The 19636-nt window shown below is 41.6% G+C and overlaps 1 protein-coding gene across 1 annotated transcript in view; it reads left to right on the forward strand.

Annotated features, from left to right (window-relative positions):
• Positions 1-2019: 2019 nt before the first annotated feature.
• The window catches only part of Smchd1 (structural maintenance of chromosomes flexible hinge domain containing 1), a 120438-nt gene continuing 102821 nt past the window's right edge, over positions 2020-19636 (forward strand). Inside the window, exons 1-3 of the mRNA XM_052193813.1 lie at positions 2020-2416; positions 12938-13013; positions 14667-14828. Of these exons, the coding sequence (XP_052049773.1) occupies positions 2231-2416; positions 12938-13013; positions 14667-14828 (424 nt within the window). The 5' untranslated portion in view covers positions 2020-2230. The remainder of the gene's footprint in view (positions 2417-12937; positions 13014-14666; positions 14829-19636) is intronic.

The following is a 19636-nucleotide window of genomic DNA, read 5'->3' on the forward strand; positions in this document are numbered from 1 at the left end:
AACAAAGCTGGGCTGTTTTCTGGTACACCCTCCCCCATTTGAATGGGATATTCTGGATGTCTCTTCAAATTTGTTCAAATGACAGCTGGACCTGGGAATGCTCTTACTGCTATTGATGCATAACATACTACTCTGTTACATTTCTAATGTAAACATCTATACATATAGGATTTGAATCTTTGGAGACACTAGCTGTGCTGTGATGTTTGGGAAGGGTATCCTAGCTCACCATGCTGAGTTGCTGTCATAATAGTTAAGCTTGTCTAGAAACATTAAGTTTATATTTTTCTATTAGTCCAGGAATTACACTTTGTATTAAATATGTCAGGTCTTACCTGTGAGAGCTGGGTTACAGAAACTAATGTTCTCTAAATAATGAGAACGATAAAAAAAAAGATCCATATTAGGACCTGCTGTTAAGGATTTTATTCCCTGCATCTGAAGGCTCACAATCACCCCCTATTCCAGAGAATATGGATCCTCGGACCTTCAAGTTACTTCTGTTTTTATTTATGTGATTTATAATTTGGTATTACAGAGAACTTGCCCTGTTGACCCTTTGGCTGTTAAGTTCCAATTTGCTGAACCACAAAGGCAATTCATCTTGCTCCTTAATTAAGATTTAGAGAAACGATTTTTTTTCCTTGAGTTGTCCAAATCAAACACAGTCCATAAAAGGGATAGAAGGAAATGGTTGTGTGAGTTTTAAAGATAAAATGTAAAATGTCAGCTAGGAGTAGTGACTCACACCTCTCTAGCAATCAGGATTAGGGTTCGGGTTCGGGTTAGGCCAAGGCAGGAGGATCAAAGTTTGAGGTCATCCTGGGCAGCCTATGAAGACTGACAAAAAGCAAACTACATAAGACTTCACAAAAATCTCATAATAGTTGGGGGTTAATCTTGTGACCCCTGTCTTCCACGCACCCTTTCAGGAACATGTTTTTGGCCACAATTTCATCTACCACCTGTTTCATTTTCTTTTCCTTCAATCATACTATTTATGCCGCTCAATGCATGCCTTCACACTTTTGTATGCTGGGCCAATTATCAGTTCTATTGTTGGTGCCAAGGTCTGTTTTCAAGATGTACTGACTTTGAGTCTAGCTTTATCGTTAATCATAAAGGCTTCTGTAAACCTAGTAAAACAGCACCCTTAAATCTGATCCAACGTGTAGAAACATTAAAGAACTCAATTAATTAATGGGTTTCATTAATTTATACGTTGCTCTCAAGTACAAAGCATCCAAGTTTTAATAACCAGAGAGCAAGTCAAGCACCTGGCAAGGTTACTCTTGTTTAGTGCACGCCATGCTATCGGTATAGTCAGAAGCACATCCCCCCGCCTCCTATAACGATGCTAAAGTTTTCGAGGAGCGTGTCCTACACTATGTAAGCTTGGAAGCTGACTCAACCTCGGTGAGTAGGTTAGGACTCGCAGCCGCAGCCGAGAGCCTCAGAGTCTGGCAAACCAGGGGCGCGCATCGCGGCTCTGGTGACGTCAGAGACCCGGTTCTTCATCCAGGCCGAGCTTTGTCTCATTGTCCCACACTAGAACCCACCCATGACCGCGAAGGAAGCGTGAGCGCAAAGCTGCGCCTGGTGTTTTAGTCACAGAGTCGTCTGCACCGGGTCCCAGGTGGTGCATGCTTCCAGCCGCCGCGTCCGGCCGGCTCGTTCGCGCCCTGGAGACCGCGTGGTTTGGAGGGAAGGTGTCGGGGCACAGCAGCGGGAGCCAGCATAGACCCTGGGGCGACGCGCCTGCTAGCAGTCCTCCCCCGAGGGCTCCAGAGGCGCTGGGAGCCGCCTTCCCGCCGGTCCGCGTGAGGCCCGGGGGCGTGGCCTGGGGCGCACGAAGCCCCGCCCCGCCCCGCGGCCTGCTGGACTGGCCCTCTCTCCGTCCGCCGTCCTCTTCCTCTTGCGCAGCAGCCGCGGCGGCGGCCAGCTCTCAGGTCACAGACTAGGCTCCCGTGGGCGGCGGCGCACGCAGCTGGCGGGCTTCGAGGCGCGCGCAGCGCGTCCCTGTCTTCGCGGGTCGCGGAAGTGACGTGCGGCACCTCGGCAGAAGCGAGTTTGAATCGGTTCCCGGGTTGCTTCCCGGCCGCTGCCCAGTCGGTGCTGCGCGGCCCCCTGAGGCCTGGAACCGCGGCGGCTGGAGCCGAGGGCACGCGCGGAGCCCGCGTCTCCGGGAAGCACGCCCGAGAGCCGCGGGCCTACTCTTTTCCCCCCCAACATGGCAGCGGAGGGCGCCAGCGATACTGGCGGCCTCTCGGAGGGGTCTGGGAGGGATGGCGGCGTCGACGGCTGTAGAACGGTGTACTTGTTTGACCGGCGCGGGAAGGACTCAGAGCTCGGGGAACGCGCACTGCAGGTCCCGGAGCGCGCGGGCTACGCGGCGTTTCGCGCTTCTGTGTGTCAGGTACGTCCCGGGGCGCTGGAGGGATGCTCCCGAGGTGAGGGTAGGTGGTCCGAAGCCTGGGTGGGTCACCGCCATAAACTTGTCAGAGGGCCCGGATCGTGAAGCCTTGGCCTCTACCGGCTGCCCGCGTTGCGGCTTATCCCCGGCTGGATGCCCCGGCCGGCCTGGCTTTGGCCTAGGAGTATGGGGTCCCGCCCCTCCTTGGGCCTATGCTGGTCTAACGTTCGGGACCTCGAAGTTAATGGGCGCTTATCGGGTTTAGCTACTGCTTTATCGTTGCAGAGCAGTTAGTGCATCATCCTGTTGGAGAAGCACCTGTGTTTGTCTTAGTTCGTAACTTCAGAAGTACACTGCAGAGTTGTATCCACTAGATAGTCAGCATTGCGAGGGTTACGCAGTTTAGAGGGGGTGAGATTCCGGGAGTCCGAGTATCCCAGGTTCAGGGAGGTGATGGAGACATTTCCCGGCTTGTCAGAAAGGTATGCCTGGTCCGTCCCAGCAGGGTTCTTCTACAGAGTAATACTAAGGTTAGTATTCAGAGCTGTCCTTCTAGTTTTCTGAGCTCCAACTTTCTTGGGAGTTCCTGAACTAGCTCCAAGTGCCCATGGGGACAACAAAGAACGAGTGTACCGGCTTGAAAAAAAAAAGAATGACTATGTAGAAAACATGCTTTATAACTGTGAGATGCTTTATAGATTGTTGTTAGTGTTACTGTTTCCTGTGAGTATGTTTGGGGGAGGGGTATTGCGGGTTTTTTTTTTTTTTTTTTTTTTTTTTTTTTTTTTTGAGACAAGGTCTTGCTGTGTCGCTCTGGCTAAGTCTCTGTTGACCACGTTGGCCTCGAACTGCCACCGTTCTTGGCAATATGGCAATGCCCGAATCAACTGGTGCTTTGCTTCCAGAAAACTTAGTTTAGGATGGGCCTAGGACACTGATTCTCAGCCTTCCTAATGTTGTGATCCTTTAATATAGTTCCCTAAGTCGTGGTGACCCCCTCAACCATAAGTTTATTTTCGTTGCTATTTTATAACTGTAATTTTGCTATTATGAATTGTAATGTAAATGTCTGTTTTCCTATGGTCAGAACCACTGGCCTAAGATACTACTACTTTGTATATTTGTTGAAAATAATCAAAGTGAGTTTCACTTTAGCAAGGTAGGCTTTTTTATGTTTGTAGCTCTATTCCCAGTGTCTTGTTTGACACATGCTAACTGCTCACACAGATTGGAATGGATACATGAGTTAGGACAAAACTAGGTAAACCCTACCTGTGTATATGGGGTAGATTCTCAGTGTCTTGTTTTAAGACTAATTCTCATACCCTAGTCATGGCTGGCCTCTGCCATGTATCTCAGTGCCAGCAATTTTAAAAAATTAAGGAGCCTCAGTATTACTCCTGTGAGCCACTCCTCTTTTTTTTTTTTATATCACTGTAATACATGTTTTACATTTCATTTCTTTCTCTTTTTTTCCAGTTAATATTGCCAGGAATGTGTTTTTCACTTTTTTTAAAGTAAAAGTTATTTGATTATTATTTTATACAGGTGCTTATATTGAGGGCAGCCAGGGCAGGAGCTGAAGGTAGGAACTGAAACTCTGACTGTGAAGGAATGCTGCTTATAGCTTGCTCTCCCTGGCTTCATTCATTCATTCATTCCCTCTCCCCTTCTGTCTCCCTCTTCCCCTCCTCCTCCCCTTCCCTCTCTGTCTCCCCCTCTTCCCCTCTGTTTGCTACGTCTCCCCCTCCCTTACCTAGGACTACCTGCCACAGTGGTCTGGGTCCTGCCATATTAATCAGGAAACTGCCCCACGGACTTGCCAACAGGACAGTGCGATGGAAGCATTTTCTCTGTGAGGGTTTCTATCCCTAGATGAGTTTAGCTTGTACGAAGTTGACAAAAAAAACCTAATGAGCAGAATGATTCACAAGAAGTAAAAACAGTAGCTCTGATCATCTGTTTGTTTGAAACAGAGGTAGGTATAGAACAAGGCAGGCCTTAAACTCTCATCCTTCCATCTTAGTCTCCTAGAAGTGCATGGCCACACCCAGATTTGGATCAATTTGATTCCAAACAAAAACACTCCAGGTACACTGCTGTAATTTTATGTTTCTTTTTCCTGTTGCTATCTCCTCTTATTCTCTCTCTCTCTTTTTTTTTTTTTTTTGACAGAGCTCTGGTTTAGTAATCACTTTGTACTCCAGACCAGTCTTACACTGTGGACAAACTGTTGGTTCAGCCCCCCATGTGTGAGGAGTGCTGGTATGGTTACTATGTCCATTTAAAACCATACTATTCAGCATACACTTTTTACTTTTTGTGGCAAGAACATGACATTTTTATTCTTTTTTTTGTTTTTTTTTTTGTTTGTTTGTTTGTTTTTTTTTTTTTTCCCTGAGACAGGGTTTCTCTGTGTAGCCCTGGCTGTCCTGGAACTCACTTGTAGACCAGGCTGGCCTCAAACTCAGAAATCTCTCTGCCTTTGCCTCCCAGAGTGCTGGGATTACAGGCGTGCGCTGCCACCACCCGGCTGACATATTTACTCTTAACAGTTTTAAAATATGCAAGATATTATTTTTATTTTTTAACCTATTAGATTTATATGAGTATATATACATTATATACACATACACACACATTTATGCACATGCTGCTGTGTATGGACATCAGAGGACAGCTTTAAGGAGTTGATTCTTGCCTTCCTCTATGTAGGTCCTGCATTTTGTTTAAACACATAGTCTCACTATGTAGACCTTGATGGCCTCCAACTTCTGATCCTTAAGCTTCTAAGTGGAGGGATCATAGACATGCACCATATATGATTTTTTTAATTAATTAATTTTTTTATGTGCATTGGTGTTTTACCTGTATATTAATCTGTGTAAGGATCTGGATCCCCTGGAACTGGAGTTACAGACAGTTGTGAGCCGCTGTATGGTTGTTGGGAATTGAACCTAGGTCTTCTGGAAGAACAGTCAATGCTCTTAACTGCTGAGCCATTTCTCCAGCCCCACTTTATGTGATTTTTTTTTTTTTTTAATGTGGATAAAACTGTCTTGCAGTGGAGCAAAGTGGAGCCAACCTCCAGTTTGGAAAGTTTGACTTAGGATATTTCAACTTTGTAGTGGCACAACAAAGAGACATCCAGCAGAAAGTATGGTTTGAATTTTGAATTCTGATTTTTTTTGTTTTGTTTTTGATCTGTGAGAGAGGGTCTTTCTATGTAGTCCTGACTGGCCTGGAACTCACTATGTGCATCAGACTAGCCTCAAACTAACAGAAATATACCTGACTCTGTTTCCTGAGTGCTGTGATTAAAGGTACTCACCACCCATGCCCAGCTTGAATTCTTATCTTTAAGAAAATATTTTATGTCAGTGATTACATGCATGCCTCTTGGCTCTGGTACCGTGTTACCAATGGAGGCCAGAAGAAGGTGTCAGATCGCTTGGGACAGACAGTTGTAAGCTGCCATGTTGGTGCTAGGAGTCAAACCTGGGTCCTCTGGAAGAGCAGCCAGTGCTCTTAATCACTCCAGCCCCACTGACACACATGTAGGTAAATCACCTATACACATAAAAATACCTTATGTAATATTCATATATGCACATCATGGAGTTGAGTCAGATCCACCCTCATTCAGTCTTCCAATTCTTCCATGCCCATTATTTAATGTGCTCCCTTTTTTTTTTTAATTAAAGATTTATTTATTATTATATGTGAGTACACTGTAGCTGTCTTCAGACACACCAGAAGAGGATATCAGGTCTCATTACAGATGGTTGTGAGCCACCATGTGGTTGCTGGGATTTGAACTCAGGACCTTTGGAAGAGCAGCCATTGCTCTTAACCGCTGAGCCATCTCTCCAGCCCAGCTCCCTTTCTTTTTTAAGAATACTCACTGGGCCCATTTATTACTATTTGTATGGAGCATGGGTAGCCTGTCAGGGTCCTCTCACACAGCAGCCATCAAATTGACAGTAACTCCTCAGATGTGGATGAGATGTCATGAGCTCCTCCCCCATCAGTGCTGGGATTCTGGGCTGGTGTGCTCTTGTACAAACCTTGTGCACACAGTCAGTCCCAGCTGCTATGAGTTTGTGTAGCTGGTCTGTCATATCTGGCAAATACAGTTTTGCCTCCATCTGCTAACCTAGGCCTAGTCCTGGAAGCTTCTAGCCTCTCTGCAGTCTAATCTAGGCCTAGAATGTTTTCAGTCTCTGAGATATACTGATGAATATGCTCACCCCTTCCTAGTTCTTTTTGATCTCTGGCAAATTCAACTCAGCTACTCTGGTTCTGCTATGTGGCAAGAACACATAAAATTTACTCTTAACAGGTTTCAAATAATGCAAGATACTATTTTTGATTTTTAACCTAGTAGATTATGAGCGTATTTATTATGAATGTATATATACATTGTACATACACACATTTATGCACATGTTGCTGTATATGAACATCAGAGGACAGCTATAAGGAGTTGGTTCTTGCCTTCCCCTATGTGAGTCCTGGGTTTTAGTTTGTTTAAACACATGCTCACTGAATCTGGCTTCTTTCAGTTTCTCTTGAATTTCTCTGCTTGGCCCTAAACTAACTTTGCCAATCTGTTCTAGTCTTCTGGCTCATTCTTTCTTCACTTGTTTCTAGCTTTTTCTCTCTGTGCAACCTGTCTCTTTAAAACTGTCCCTGTAAAAAGCTGCCTCCTCCTTCCTCTCTTTCTTTCTCTATTACATAGCTTCCTTTTCCTCTCTTCTCTTGAGAGTTGGTCATATCTCTGATTCATCACTTTTTCTGCTCACTTTGTCTGCCACTCAGATGTCACTTTCAAACATGGGTGTTTCTTTCTACAAACTAACTTTACCTTCCTTGTTTGGGATTAATGGTAAGGGTTGAGCCACACCATAACTAGAAACATAATCTCGGGATTCACAATGTGATCAGATATCCTGCAATAAGAGGCCCAAGCTATAATATTTGGAAGGTTAGGTCTATGAAACACATTTTTAATTTGCAGTGACTTTATTGGAATTTAATTCCCTTATAAAGGAATGTTTGTATAGTCTTAGTTGAGTAAAAATGAATTTAGGTAACAAAGGTATTAGCATTCCTATCTATAGTATGTGAAGTATCTATAGTTGTATGTTGACAGTTGTATGTTGAAAGACAGAAGCGATCTATGAAGTTAGCCATAAACTGAATTAAGTATGCTAAGCCACTATTCTAGAAGAATCCTTAAAAAACCTTAAAAACAATAGCTTTATGGGTATATTGTATGAAATAATTAAATACATATAATATTTTCCAGTTGTACATTAATCTTAAATATTTGCACATAGTTTTATATATGTGCACATGTGTATGGTTGTGTGCATGTGTAGGCCAGAGGCTAACCTTGAATGTCATTCAGCATTGTCCTTGGTGTGTGTGTGTGTGTGTGTGTGTGTGTGTGTGTGTTAATTTTTGTGATTAAGCCAGAGGGCAACCTTGGTTGTTGATTGTTGTTTTTAAACAGAGGTTCCCACTGACCTACAGTTGCCAAGTGAGCTAGACTGGCTCCTTCTAGGAGGGTCCTGGGGATTGAACTCAGATGGTTGGATTTGGCACAAGCACCTTTAGTAGCTGAGGCATCTCACAGGTTTGTATTTAGAGGTTCCTGTGTTCCTGGGTAGTCTCTGTGTAGCTGAGAATGACCTTTCTTTCTCTGTATTTTGGAGTGCTGGGATTTCATGGATGAAGTGCCATTCCCTGATTTGCAGTATTATGACTTGCCCCCTGCTCTTATAGTATTATGTGACTTCATCTATTTCCATATGTATCTTGTAAACTACAATTTAGCTGAAAGACTTCATTAAATTTAATAAGTTCAAGAAGATTCAGGTGGTCTCAGCTGGATTCATCTATTAAATTCTGATTTAATGGCCACCTATTGTTTTTGTTTTAGACAAGGTCTTATTATGTAACTCTGGTGGCCTGGCCGGAGTTTCTGGCAGTTCACCTGCCTCTGATTCCCAAATTCTGTTATTAACAGATTTTTGCTAACCCACCCAATTTTTATGTTTATTTTTTGAGACAATGTCTTACTCTGTAGCCCAGGATGGCCTCTAATTTAAAGCAGACCTTCTGTCTCCTCCCTAGTTTTGGGATTACAAGTGTGAGTCACCGTGCCAGATTGGATGGTTCATTTGTTGATGGTATTATTTTGATCTCCTTTCTCTGCTTATTCGCTAGGGGATCGCTAGCCCCCTCTACATGAGGATTTAAACCTGGGATTTCATGCAGATAGACAGTGTTTAGCCATGGAGCTGTTATCTAGCCCTAGGTGGGATTCTTTAACAACAACTTTTAAGCTGAGCATTGTGGTATAAATCTTCGGTCAGTGTGACTGAAGATTGAGGCAGGAGGATTGCTGCAAGATTGAGCTACATAATGAGAACCATGTTTTAAAAATTAAACAAATCCATACCCCCTCCCCAAGAGACCAGGGAGGGGACCACATTGCTTTCCTGAAGCATAATTGTTTTGAAGGAAAAGAGTGGTCTAGGAGTAAGCATCCCTAAGAATTTTATTTTGAGGGGCTGGAGAGAGGCTTGGAGGTTAAGAGAGCACTTAATTGCTTTTCTGGAAGACCTGAGATCAGTTCTTAACACCTAAGTTGAGTGGCTCACAACCACTTACAACTCCAGCCCCAGGACCTGATGGTTTTCTGGTCTTTGAGATCTCTCACACACACACACACACTTGCACACAGAATAAAAAAATCTTTGAGAAAAATAATTGTATATCATTGAAAGAGTTTTGCACTGATAACTTAAAATTTTCTTGGGTACCTTGGGTAAGAAGGATTGTGTTTCATTTCAGAAATAGTTTGTCCTTTTAATTTAAATGAGTGTTAATTTGTTCTAATTATTTTTGGAAGTTTTTGATCTTTTGGGGTTTGTCATTGTCATCTGTATTTTTCCTTTTTTAAACATTTTTTAAATTATATTTATTGGTCAGTTGTGTAGACTTTAAGGTGTAGCTAGATGACAGTCACAAGAGTTGTCTTTCTCCTATTATGTGGGCCCCAGGGATTGAACTCAGGTCATCCTTACTGAACTGTCTCATCAGTTCTGTATTTTCCTTGTGATTATTCACGCTATTGCTCATTTGTTGGACTTAACCTTCCTAATTAAGGAAGCCTTTTTATAGCTTCTTTCAATTCCCTCCTTTGATTTATAATTTAAAAGTTTTGTAATAATGTTTTTAGAAAAATGTCAGGCTTCTTTGGATATCCTGTAGCACACGTATTCATCCGTTAGTGCTATAAAACACTTATTTTCTTCCAACATACTTATATATCTGATTTGCATAAAATAAGTGTTATATTAATGTTTTGTATTAAAGAAGTTGATTCCTTATATAATGGAGTGGTAGAGCATGCCTTTGGGTGGTTCCTCTTGATGTTTTAAAAATCAAGGGCTTTTGGTTTTTTTGTTTGTTTGTTTGTTTGTTTTTGGATTTGTTTTTTTTTTTTTCCGAGACAGGGTTTCTCTGTATAGCCCTGGCTGTCCTGGAACTCACTCTGTAGACCAGGCTGGCCTCGAACTCAGAAATCCTCCTGCATCTGCCTCCCAGAGTGCTGGGATTACAGGCGTGTGCCACCATCGCCCAACATCAAGGGCTTTTGAGATGACTCAGTGGATAAGGTGCTTACCACCAAGCCTCAGGGCCTGAATTCCACATCCGGGACCCTCATAGTAGAAGGAGAGAATGACTCTCTCAGGTTGTCCTCTGACTCCTACACATGCCATTGGCAGACGTGTCCCCATAAATGAATGAATGAATGCAAAAAAATTAATCCTTTCAAAGTGTCTCACCTAGTCACTAATGGGTTTTCTTATAAAATCTTTTAATTTGTTCTTAGCAAATTTAGCAACATATATATACAGTGTATCCTGATCATACCCAACCTAAATCTTCCTTGCCTTTACTCCATACCTCCTCAGTACTTCCCCCATCCCCCATGGAATGTAACTCACTGAATCCAATTACTGCAGTTTACATGCTCAGGTGTGGGGCTGTCCTACCAGCAGCCACGCCTTAAGGAAAAAATGACAACTCCTTCCCAGTTGACATCAGTTGCCAGTAGCTTCTCAGCTGGGGATGGAGCCTTCATTCCACAAGGGAATGTTCACTGGCTTGATTTTGTGTAGATTTTGTGCAGGTATGTGTAGCTGCTGTGTGCACTGGCCTTGTGTGCAATGACTGTCGAGTCCACAGTCCCTTCCCCCCATCCCCACCCCTGTCGCCTGACTCTCGAATTCTGCAGCCTCTAGTGTGCTCCCTGAAGGGAGTGGGAGATTCGATGTAAATGTCCCATTTGGGGCTGAGCATAGTCACTTTTTCTCAGCCTTTGGTCAATTCTGAGTCGCTATATTGACTCCTGCCTACTGCAAAAACAAACTTCTCTGATCATGAGTTAAACATGAATATTTAGAAGTCATGGCTTATGACCAGATTTACAGTACCAGACATGAATTCCCTCCTGTGGAGCAGGCTTCAGGTTCAGTCAGAAGCAAGCATGTCCCTATTGTATCAGAAGGGCATGTCTTGTCTGGCAGGTCAATATTGTAGTATGTGGAGGTGCACTACTGGGAGGGAGTACGTTGTGACTTTCCTGTCTAATTGACACTATGAAAGCTAGCCATCAGAAAGGAAGTTTCCTGGTCACTTCCTATTTGAGTTGCATCCTACAGCCAAAGTGTGTTGTATCTTCAGTAATAGGCTCTTAGCATCCAGTTGTAGTGGGCAAAGAGCAATAGCAATAGCTTGTGTTGTTTTGGAGGGTTTTGGGGCCTCCTTGACCAATAGCTTGTAGGAGGGTGACCTGTGTCTGGCTCTGAAAATTTCTTTCAATAACCTATGTCTTCTGGAGGAAGCATTGTCCACCTATGTAGAATACCTCTGTTCAATTTAAAATTGTTTAAAATTTACATATATAAGTATATACACACATATCTTATTCTTTGATGATCTAGACAGGATATATTTTGCTACATTCACACTCCCTACTCACCCAAGTTTGAGTCCTTTTGATTTTTTTAAAAACCCACTAAGTCTATTTATGTTACTCATATACTCTTGGGTTTGGAACTATCTGCTAGAGCACAGTTGACCTACCAGGGGCTATAAGCTTAAATATGATTCTCCCTCTCCTGGCAGCTATCGATCAGTATTATCACTTCAGCTAGGGGTAGGGTGTAATGCCTTCCTCCTCTCTCCATTGTTGGGGTTTTGTTTGCTGTGGGCTTGTGCAGGCCTGTGCATTCTTTTATAACTTCTATGAGTTCATGTGTGCAGCTGCCCTATGGTATCTGGAAAATACTATTTCCTTGTAGTCATCCTCCAGCCCCTTTTAGAATGACTCCTGAGCCTTGAAGACTAGGTATGATGCAGATTAACCATTTAGCGCTGAGCATCCCAGTCTCTTATTCTCCTCTGCTCCTTGGTCACTTTCGGGTCCATGTTAATCATTGTTTATTATGAGAGGAGACTTATCTGGTGAGGTTGAGAGATAACACTAATCTATGGGTATAGTGAAAAGTATAAGAAAATGGTCTAATATTGTGCCAGTTTAGCAGAAGAGTAGTAGGGTCTCCACTAGAGACTATGACCTGTCTAGCCACAGGTTCTTAACCCTGGTAAAGTTTCTACCTTGTAGAGTGGGCCTTAAACCCAATTAGAAATTGTTTCATTCTTATCTCACTAAACAGCCCTGGAACTCAGAGAGCTGCATGCTTCTGCTTCTCAAGTGCTGGGATTAAAGGCATGTATAACGATCCTCAGGAAATTATATATTTGTAATTAATTAGCATATAAACTAGTTGGGTTTTGTGAGGCTTTTTATATATCCTTAGCATTGATTAACAAATCTTCCACCCCTTCTTCCACCTCATCCATGTCTGCATCCCCACATAAACCTTTAACTCCAGCATTCCCCTCTCATTGTATAACACATGCCTTCTATACTCCCCTCTTCCCTTTCAAGCCCTAGCCCCGTCCTCTGTCTTGTGGGCCCTTTTTGGCTTCATGACCTCTGCAGACACTCCAGATTAATTATAGAAATCTTAAAAATCTGAAGCTAAGATCCACATATGAAGGAGAGCATGTATTTGTTTCCTGAGCTTGAGTTACTACCCACTTAGAATATTTTCTGTTTCTATCCATTATCTTGGAAATTTCATAAGCGCCTTTTCTTTACAGTTGAATACAATTTCACTGTGTATGCATATTTTCATTATCTGATGATTTTCACGTGTTCTGGGTAACAGAGCAGGAAAAATATTATTAAATAAGCAATTTATATGGCTTATGGTGATTGGTTTTGCAAAGTCAAAATTGAAAAATGCTGAGTTCTATATTTCCTAGACAGATGAGTGTAGTATTTGTAATGTCAGTATGTTCACATTCTTGCAAACATGAATAGTACATTTATTTCCTTTAAGTAATGATTGGTTTTATTTCCTTTATTTTGGATAGACAATTGGCATTTCATCTGAAGAAAAGTTTGTTATTACAACTACAAGTAGGAAAGAAATTACCTGTGATAATTTTGGTAAGTAAAAAATATCCTTTTGTATTTATTTACTTCTGTAGTGAGAGAGCAGTAGTTGTACACCACTGTCTGTCCAGAGCATTGATAATTTGGGGTACTTGGGGAGCAAGAGGAGAAAGGCCTTTGCTTTTACAGGTCAGTTATCCTGCTGTCAGTTGGGCCCATAAAGAGTGAGGCTTGGCCTTACTACCTAGCTCACACATGGTAGTGTATAACCATCCCTGACTCTAGTTCTAGAGAATCTCATGATTTCTGATCTCCACATGCTCAAGGCATGCACTTAGTGCACAGACATGCAGGCCAAACATTAATCTACATAAAATAAATCTTTAAAAAAAAAAAGAGCTGAGTCTTTAAAACCTAGGTATGTGGTATGTGCCTATAACCTGAGCAATTAGGATGTGGAATCAGGAGGATAAGGAGTTCAAGACTTGCTTGGGCCGTCTTAGACTCCCCATCCCCAAAAATACTGAGTTTTCCAGCAGGCCTTCACTAGGTACCAGTCTTGAACTTTCCAAAACTTAACAGATTATGAGATGTAAACTTGTGTTTTTCTGTATTTGTAAAATCTTTTTTACTTGCACGTCTTTGTTTGTTTATATGTGTGTTACTACAGAGGTCAGAGGACAACTTTGTGACTACTTTTCCCTCCTTCTACAGTGTGGTTGCCAGGGGTTGAACTCAGGCTGTCAAATTTGGCCATCTGGTACCTTTATCCATTGAACAATCTTGCTGACTCAACCTCTGATGGTTTTTACAGAATTAGAAATAAAAAAAAAAGAAATGTGTTTTAGCTGCCATAGTAGCTTACACCTATAATCCCACCACTCAGGAAGCTAAGGCAGGAGACTGGCCCAGAGTTGGAGGCCAGCCTGGATAATAATTTGTCCCAGGCAAGCTAAGACTGTAGTGAGATCCTGTTTCAACAAATTGACAAATGACATTGAGCATGGTGTTGTACACTTGTAGTCCCAGCACTTGGGTGGCCAAGCAGGAGGATCTCCCTAAGTTCATAGCCTGTCTAATGAATTCCAGGCCAGTCAGGGCTACCCTATCAATTTCCAGTAAAGAAGCATTTCAAAGGTACACATTGGCACACTTGTAATCCTAACATTCAGTAGGCTGAGGCAGGAAGGTAAGTTTGAGACCAGCCAGAGATATATTATGAACCCTTGTCTTTAAAAAGACAGAGAAACAAACAGAAACAAAAAACAAGGGCCACTACAATGAATCAGTAGGTAAAAACACTTGCCTGATCCCCAGATGCCACAGTGGAAGGAGAGAACTATCTTCAGAAAGAAATTTTCTGACTTGTACATGTGCACTGTGACATGAATTTGCCCATGTGTACTGGCATCCATGTACACTCACACACACACACACACAGAGAGAGAGAGAGAGAGAGAGAGAGAGAGAGAGAGAGAGAGAGAGAGAGAGAGAGAGAAATAGTTAGATTTGAATATTTGAGAATTTTAGAGTTGTGGAAATGTTATGCTTGTTTCATTGACACTTTTTTTATTTACAACTGGAATTTGTAAATAGAGCCATTGACTGTATAGTTACACCATCAACGGCATTTTGTAGATATAATTTACATATTCAAAATAAATTTGAGTTTCTGTTGCTACTTAAGGTTTTAACTCTTGATTACAGAAGACACTGTTAAAGATGGAGTCACTCTGTACCTGCTTCAGTCAGTTGACCAGTCGCTACTGACAGCAACAAAAGAAAGAATTGACTTTCTACCTCACTACGACACTCTGGTTAAAAGTGGCATGTATGAATATTATGCAAGTGAAGGACAAAATCCTTTGCGTAAGTAATCTGCTCCCACATGTTTTGAAAGTTGTTTTTCTCTTTTATCCTTTGGTCACATATGCCGCTGTTCCTTTACATTCCTTTCATTCCACTTTATTACAAGGCATAGTAACTCATTCTGATTTTTTTTCTTAGTTTCTTTGTATGTATTTGACTGAAATTGGGATTTTTCTTTGTTAAAAAATTTCTTTTTAATTTATTCATGTATATGTGGATGGATGGATTCCACGTGAGTGGTTTCCCAGGGAGGCCAGAAGAGGGTGTCAGATCTTTTGGAGCTGGAATTTGGAGTTGTCATCCAGTGGGATGGATGGTGGGAGGACTGGAAACCAAACCCAGATCCTCTTCAAGAGCAGCAACTGCTCTTGACTGTTGAGCAGTCTCTCCAGCCTGTCTTTTCTTTTAATAGTGTGTGATGTGTGTGCAGATATCTCTGTAGATACAGTGTACATATGTAAGTCAGAAGACAACTCCTCACCTTGTATCAAGTTTAAATTGGGATACCTTTGTTGGTCACTGGTGTGGCTGCTGGGATAACAGAACTATAAGCTTCCAAAGATTCTCTTGTCAGTGCCTATAAGAACACAGAGATTACAGGTGTGTGTAGTACTGCACATTTGACTTTTAATGGGTTCTAGGGATCCAGAGTTATTAGGATTGTATAGCAGATGTTTTACCTATTGAGCCCAGAAGTCAAATAGTCACCGTCTACCTGTTAATAGAACTTGAGGTGCTTTAGTTAGTACACTGAGGGTCTTATAGTTAGATTTCTTTCTATGTCTTGAATACTTGTCTCTCTTTATTTATTCTTCCTGATGGCTATAAAATGTCTCCAGTTAAGAAAACACCTTTACTTTCCACTTCCTTATTTTTTATTTGCTTATTCTGGATTAAGCCCAGAGCCTTATACCTATATGGTTAGCATTCTACTTCGGAGTTATAACCAGTCCCTACTTTGTAAATTTATTTATAGAGCTAAATTGTAAAAATAGGTTTGTGTGCCTGTTGCCATGTCTTTAATATCTTCTAAACCTTAACAGCTTGACTTTTTTGGTTTTTTGGTTTTTTGGATTTGTTTTTTTTTTTTTTTGAGACAGGGTTTCTCTGTATAGCTCTGGCTGTCCTGGAACTCACTCTGTAGACCAGGCTGGCCTCGAATTCAGAAATCCTCCTGCCTCTGCCTCCCAGAGTGCTGGAATTACAGGCATGTGCCACCACCGCCCAGCACCAGATCTTTTCTTTAGACTCCAAAGTACTTTATGCCATTAATTTGTTCATTATAAATTGTATTAAACTTCCTTTTTTATGTTTACTGTTAGAAGTTAGAAAAACATAGATAAGTAAATAAAATGTGAAAACAACCATATTGCTACTACCTGTATGTAATCATTACCAGTACCCTGATGTTTATCATTTCAGATTCTTTTCTATTAGTTGATTTTAAAAAACGTATTTTATATATGTTAAGTGTAGAAGTTGTATTAACAGACAAGTATAAGTTCTTTCATGGCCTGCCTCTCTCTATGGCCTGCTCTACTTGACAGTACCTCTAGTTTTTATCTACTTTCAGACCATTCAAATGTCTCTTTTCTGTGGGCCTGTCTGCTTTCAAAGGCTTCTATCAGTCTCTGTTTTCTTTACCTTCTTCATTTATCTCCAGATTTCTGTAGAAGTTACATTGACTAGAAGAAAGTTTGGAATGGAAATAAGCTTTAAGTATTTATTTTATTTTATTTATGTATTTGCCTGTATGTATGTCTATGTACCATGTGCTTGCAGTATCCACAGAGAACTGGCATTAGAGGCTGTGATCTTCTATATGGGTGCTCGGACTTGAACCTAAGTCCTCTAGAGGAGCAGCCAATGCCCTCGATGCTTAAAATTTTGTTTAACACCTGTCTCGCAAAAACCAAATCCCCAAAAAAAACAAACCAAAAAAAAATTTTTGTTTAAGATCTATTTTTTAATCTTTAATTATGTGTATACCTATGCCTTTTTTGTTTGTTTGTTTGTTTTTTGGTGGTTTGGATTTGTTTTTTTTCGAGACACGGTTTCTCTGTATAGCCTTGGCTGTCCTGGAACTCACTCAGCCTATAGATCAGGCTGGCCTCGAACTTGGAAATCCGCCTGCCTCTGCCTCCCAGAGTGCTGGGATTACAAGCATGCACCACCACCGCCCGACTTATGCCTTTGTTATTTGATCCCTTTGCTCATTTTACCCTATAGCACATACCACCTTCTAATATGCCATAGAATTTACTTTCCTTTTTTTTTTTTTTTTTCCTGTTTTGGTTTTTCGAGACAGGGTTTCTCCGTATAGACCTGGCTGTCCTGTAACTCACTCTGTAGACCAGGCTGGCCTCAAACTCAGAAATTTGCCTGCTTCTGCCTCCCAAGTGCTGGGATTAAAGGCGTGCGCCACTGCTACCTGGCTTACTTACTTTCTTAGTTACTTTTCAGTTGCTGTGAAGAGACACTGTGGCCATGGCAACATATAGAAGAATCTGGAGCTCTTTAATAGAAGAGGGTAGTAGAGTCTATGATCATCATGGTGGGAATATGGCAGCAAGCAGGCATGGTGCTGGACCAGTAGCTAAGAGTTTGTATTTGATCTGCAAGTTGGAGGTGGAGAGAGCTAAATGAAATGCTATGAGCTTTTGAAACCTCAAAGCCCATTCTCAATGACACATCTCCTCATCGGGGTCACACTTCAGCTGGGGCCAAGCATTTAAACAGGAGTCTGTGGGGACATTATCATTCAAACCACCACACTTACTGTAATCGCTTACTTTCTAGCTTTTTTTCCTGCCTCCTCTTCCCCCTTTTGAGATAGGGTCTCACTTTGTAGCTCTGGCTGACCTGGAGCTCTCCTGCTGTGTCGACTAATCTGACCTCAGACTCACAGAGATCTACCTGCATCATCACATATAGCTGTGATCATAATTTTTTTCCTTTACTTATTTTAAATTGTATTTATGCATGTATGTATTCATTAATTCATTCATTTACTTATCTATCTACTTATTTTATCTGTCTGTGTATTGTCTGTGTAACCCTGATTGTTCTGGAACTCTCTATGAAGACCAGGTTTGGCTTGAACTCACAAATATCCACTTGCCAGAAGCCAGAAGCAGGAATAGGCTGTTGGATCCCTTTGAACTGGAGTTATAGGTGATATGAGCCACCATGAGGGTGTTGAGAATGAACCCAGGTCCTCTAGAAGAGAAGCTAATATCTTTAACCCCCTGACCCATAGGTCCAGCCCAACATTATTTTTTTAAAGATTTAATTTTGTTTTATGTGCAGGTGAGAGTATCTGCATATGTATATATGTATACCATATACATGTGGAGTGTAGTCCAGAAGAGGATATTAGATCCCCTGTAACTAGAGTTTCATACAGTTGTTTGCTACTTGATGTGACCTGAACACTGGACATCACATACTCTTTGCCATAGAGCCTTATCTCTAGCCCACTAGGGCCTGTCCTAGAATTCCCTTTGTCAGGCTGGTCTTGAACTCTCAGAGATCTTCATGCTTTGCTTCCCAGATTCAAGGATTAAAAACACATGTCACCATCTTCAGCACATAATTATGTTTTTAAAAGCTTACATCCATCCATCCATCCAGCCGCATGAGGGCATATGTACCAAGGCATGCATGTGGAGGTCCGACAGCTAGTAGAAGATGCCTCTTTGCTCTTCTACTAGCTGTCTTCTGAGCTCTAGGGATGGTATTCAGGTTGTCAGGCTTGATGGCAAGCACCTTTACTGATGAGCTATCTACCTATCCCATAATTACATTTTATTTCTCATCTTCCAGTAAAATGTTGAACTCACGAATAGAACCTTTGTATTGCGCTATCCCTAGAGTGGTGCCTAACAGATAGCACCACTTAAATATTTGAAATTTGAGTTAATTTTAAATAATTTCCTTGGAGATACATTTCTGAATATATACTGTATAGTCAACAGATGCATTTGTTTTAAAGACTTTTGAAGTAGCTTAATTACTGTACATATTGTATTAGTTTTCAGCTGTGCCTTCATTACATAGATAGTGGGGAGTCTCTGTTTAGGCTTTGGCTTTGGCTCCTGTTAACTTTACAGTATATCCCAAGATTTTCTCTCATTTCTTTGCTTCTGGTTTTTCCTAACTCTGTTGTGGCCAGGCTTCAGGTCATGTTCATCATTTCTTTTATATATTTTCTTTGAGCAGATAGATCTGAGTTTTATTATATATATGTCAGTGAAACAAAGGCTTTACCTCTGGCTTTGAAGTCTCTTTGTTAAGAACAGTATCTGTTTCAGCTTCCTGTGTAATACTTAACACTAATTGAATTTACTGTAGTAACCACTTAAATAAATTGTATACATTTCTAGAGGCAGAAATTCAAACTTGTCTCAGTGTTCATTTCCCCTTTGCTTTTGGGGAGTGGGCAGGTGTTTCCAGACAGGGCTTCTCTATGTAGCCTTGGCTGTCCTGGAACTACCTCTGTAGAATAGGCTGGTCTCTAATGCACAGAGATCTGCCTGCTTCTGTCTCCCAAGTGCTGGGATTAAAGGTGCATGCCACCACTACCCTGCATATTATTTATTTTTAATTAGAGAAATAAATGTGAGAAATAGTTGAGTGGTTGCTTTGCAGGGAGAGGAAATAAAATAATGCTGCTCGTAAAGAATTGAATGTGAAGTTGGTAGTGTGCTGGGAGTCAGTAGCATGGAGACATGTGTTGCCATTTGTTGCATAGATTTTCTGGAAAAGATATTAACAAAGGGCTCCAGTGACAACCAAAGAAACCAATC

Source organism: Apodemus sylvaticus, chromosome 9 (assembly GCF_947179515.1).
Source record: "Apodemus sylvaticus chromosome 9, mApoSyl1.1, whole genome shotgun sequence".
Classification (NCBI taxonomy): Eukaryota; Metazoa; Chordata; class Mammalia; order Rodentia; family Muridae; genus Apodemus; species Apodemus sylvaticus.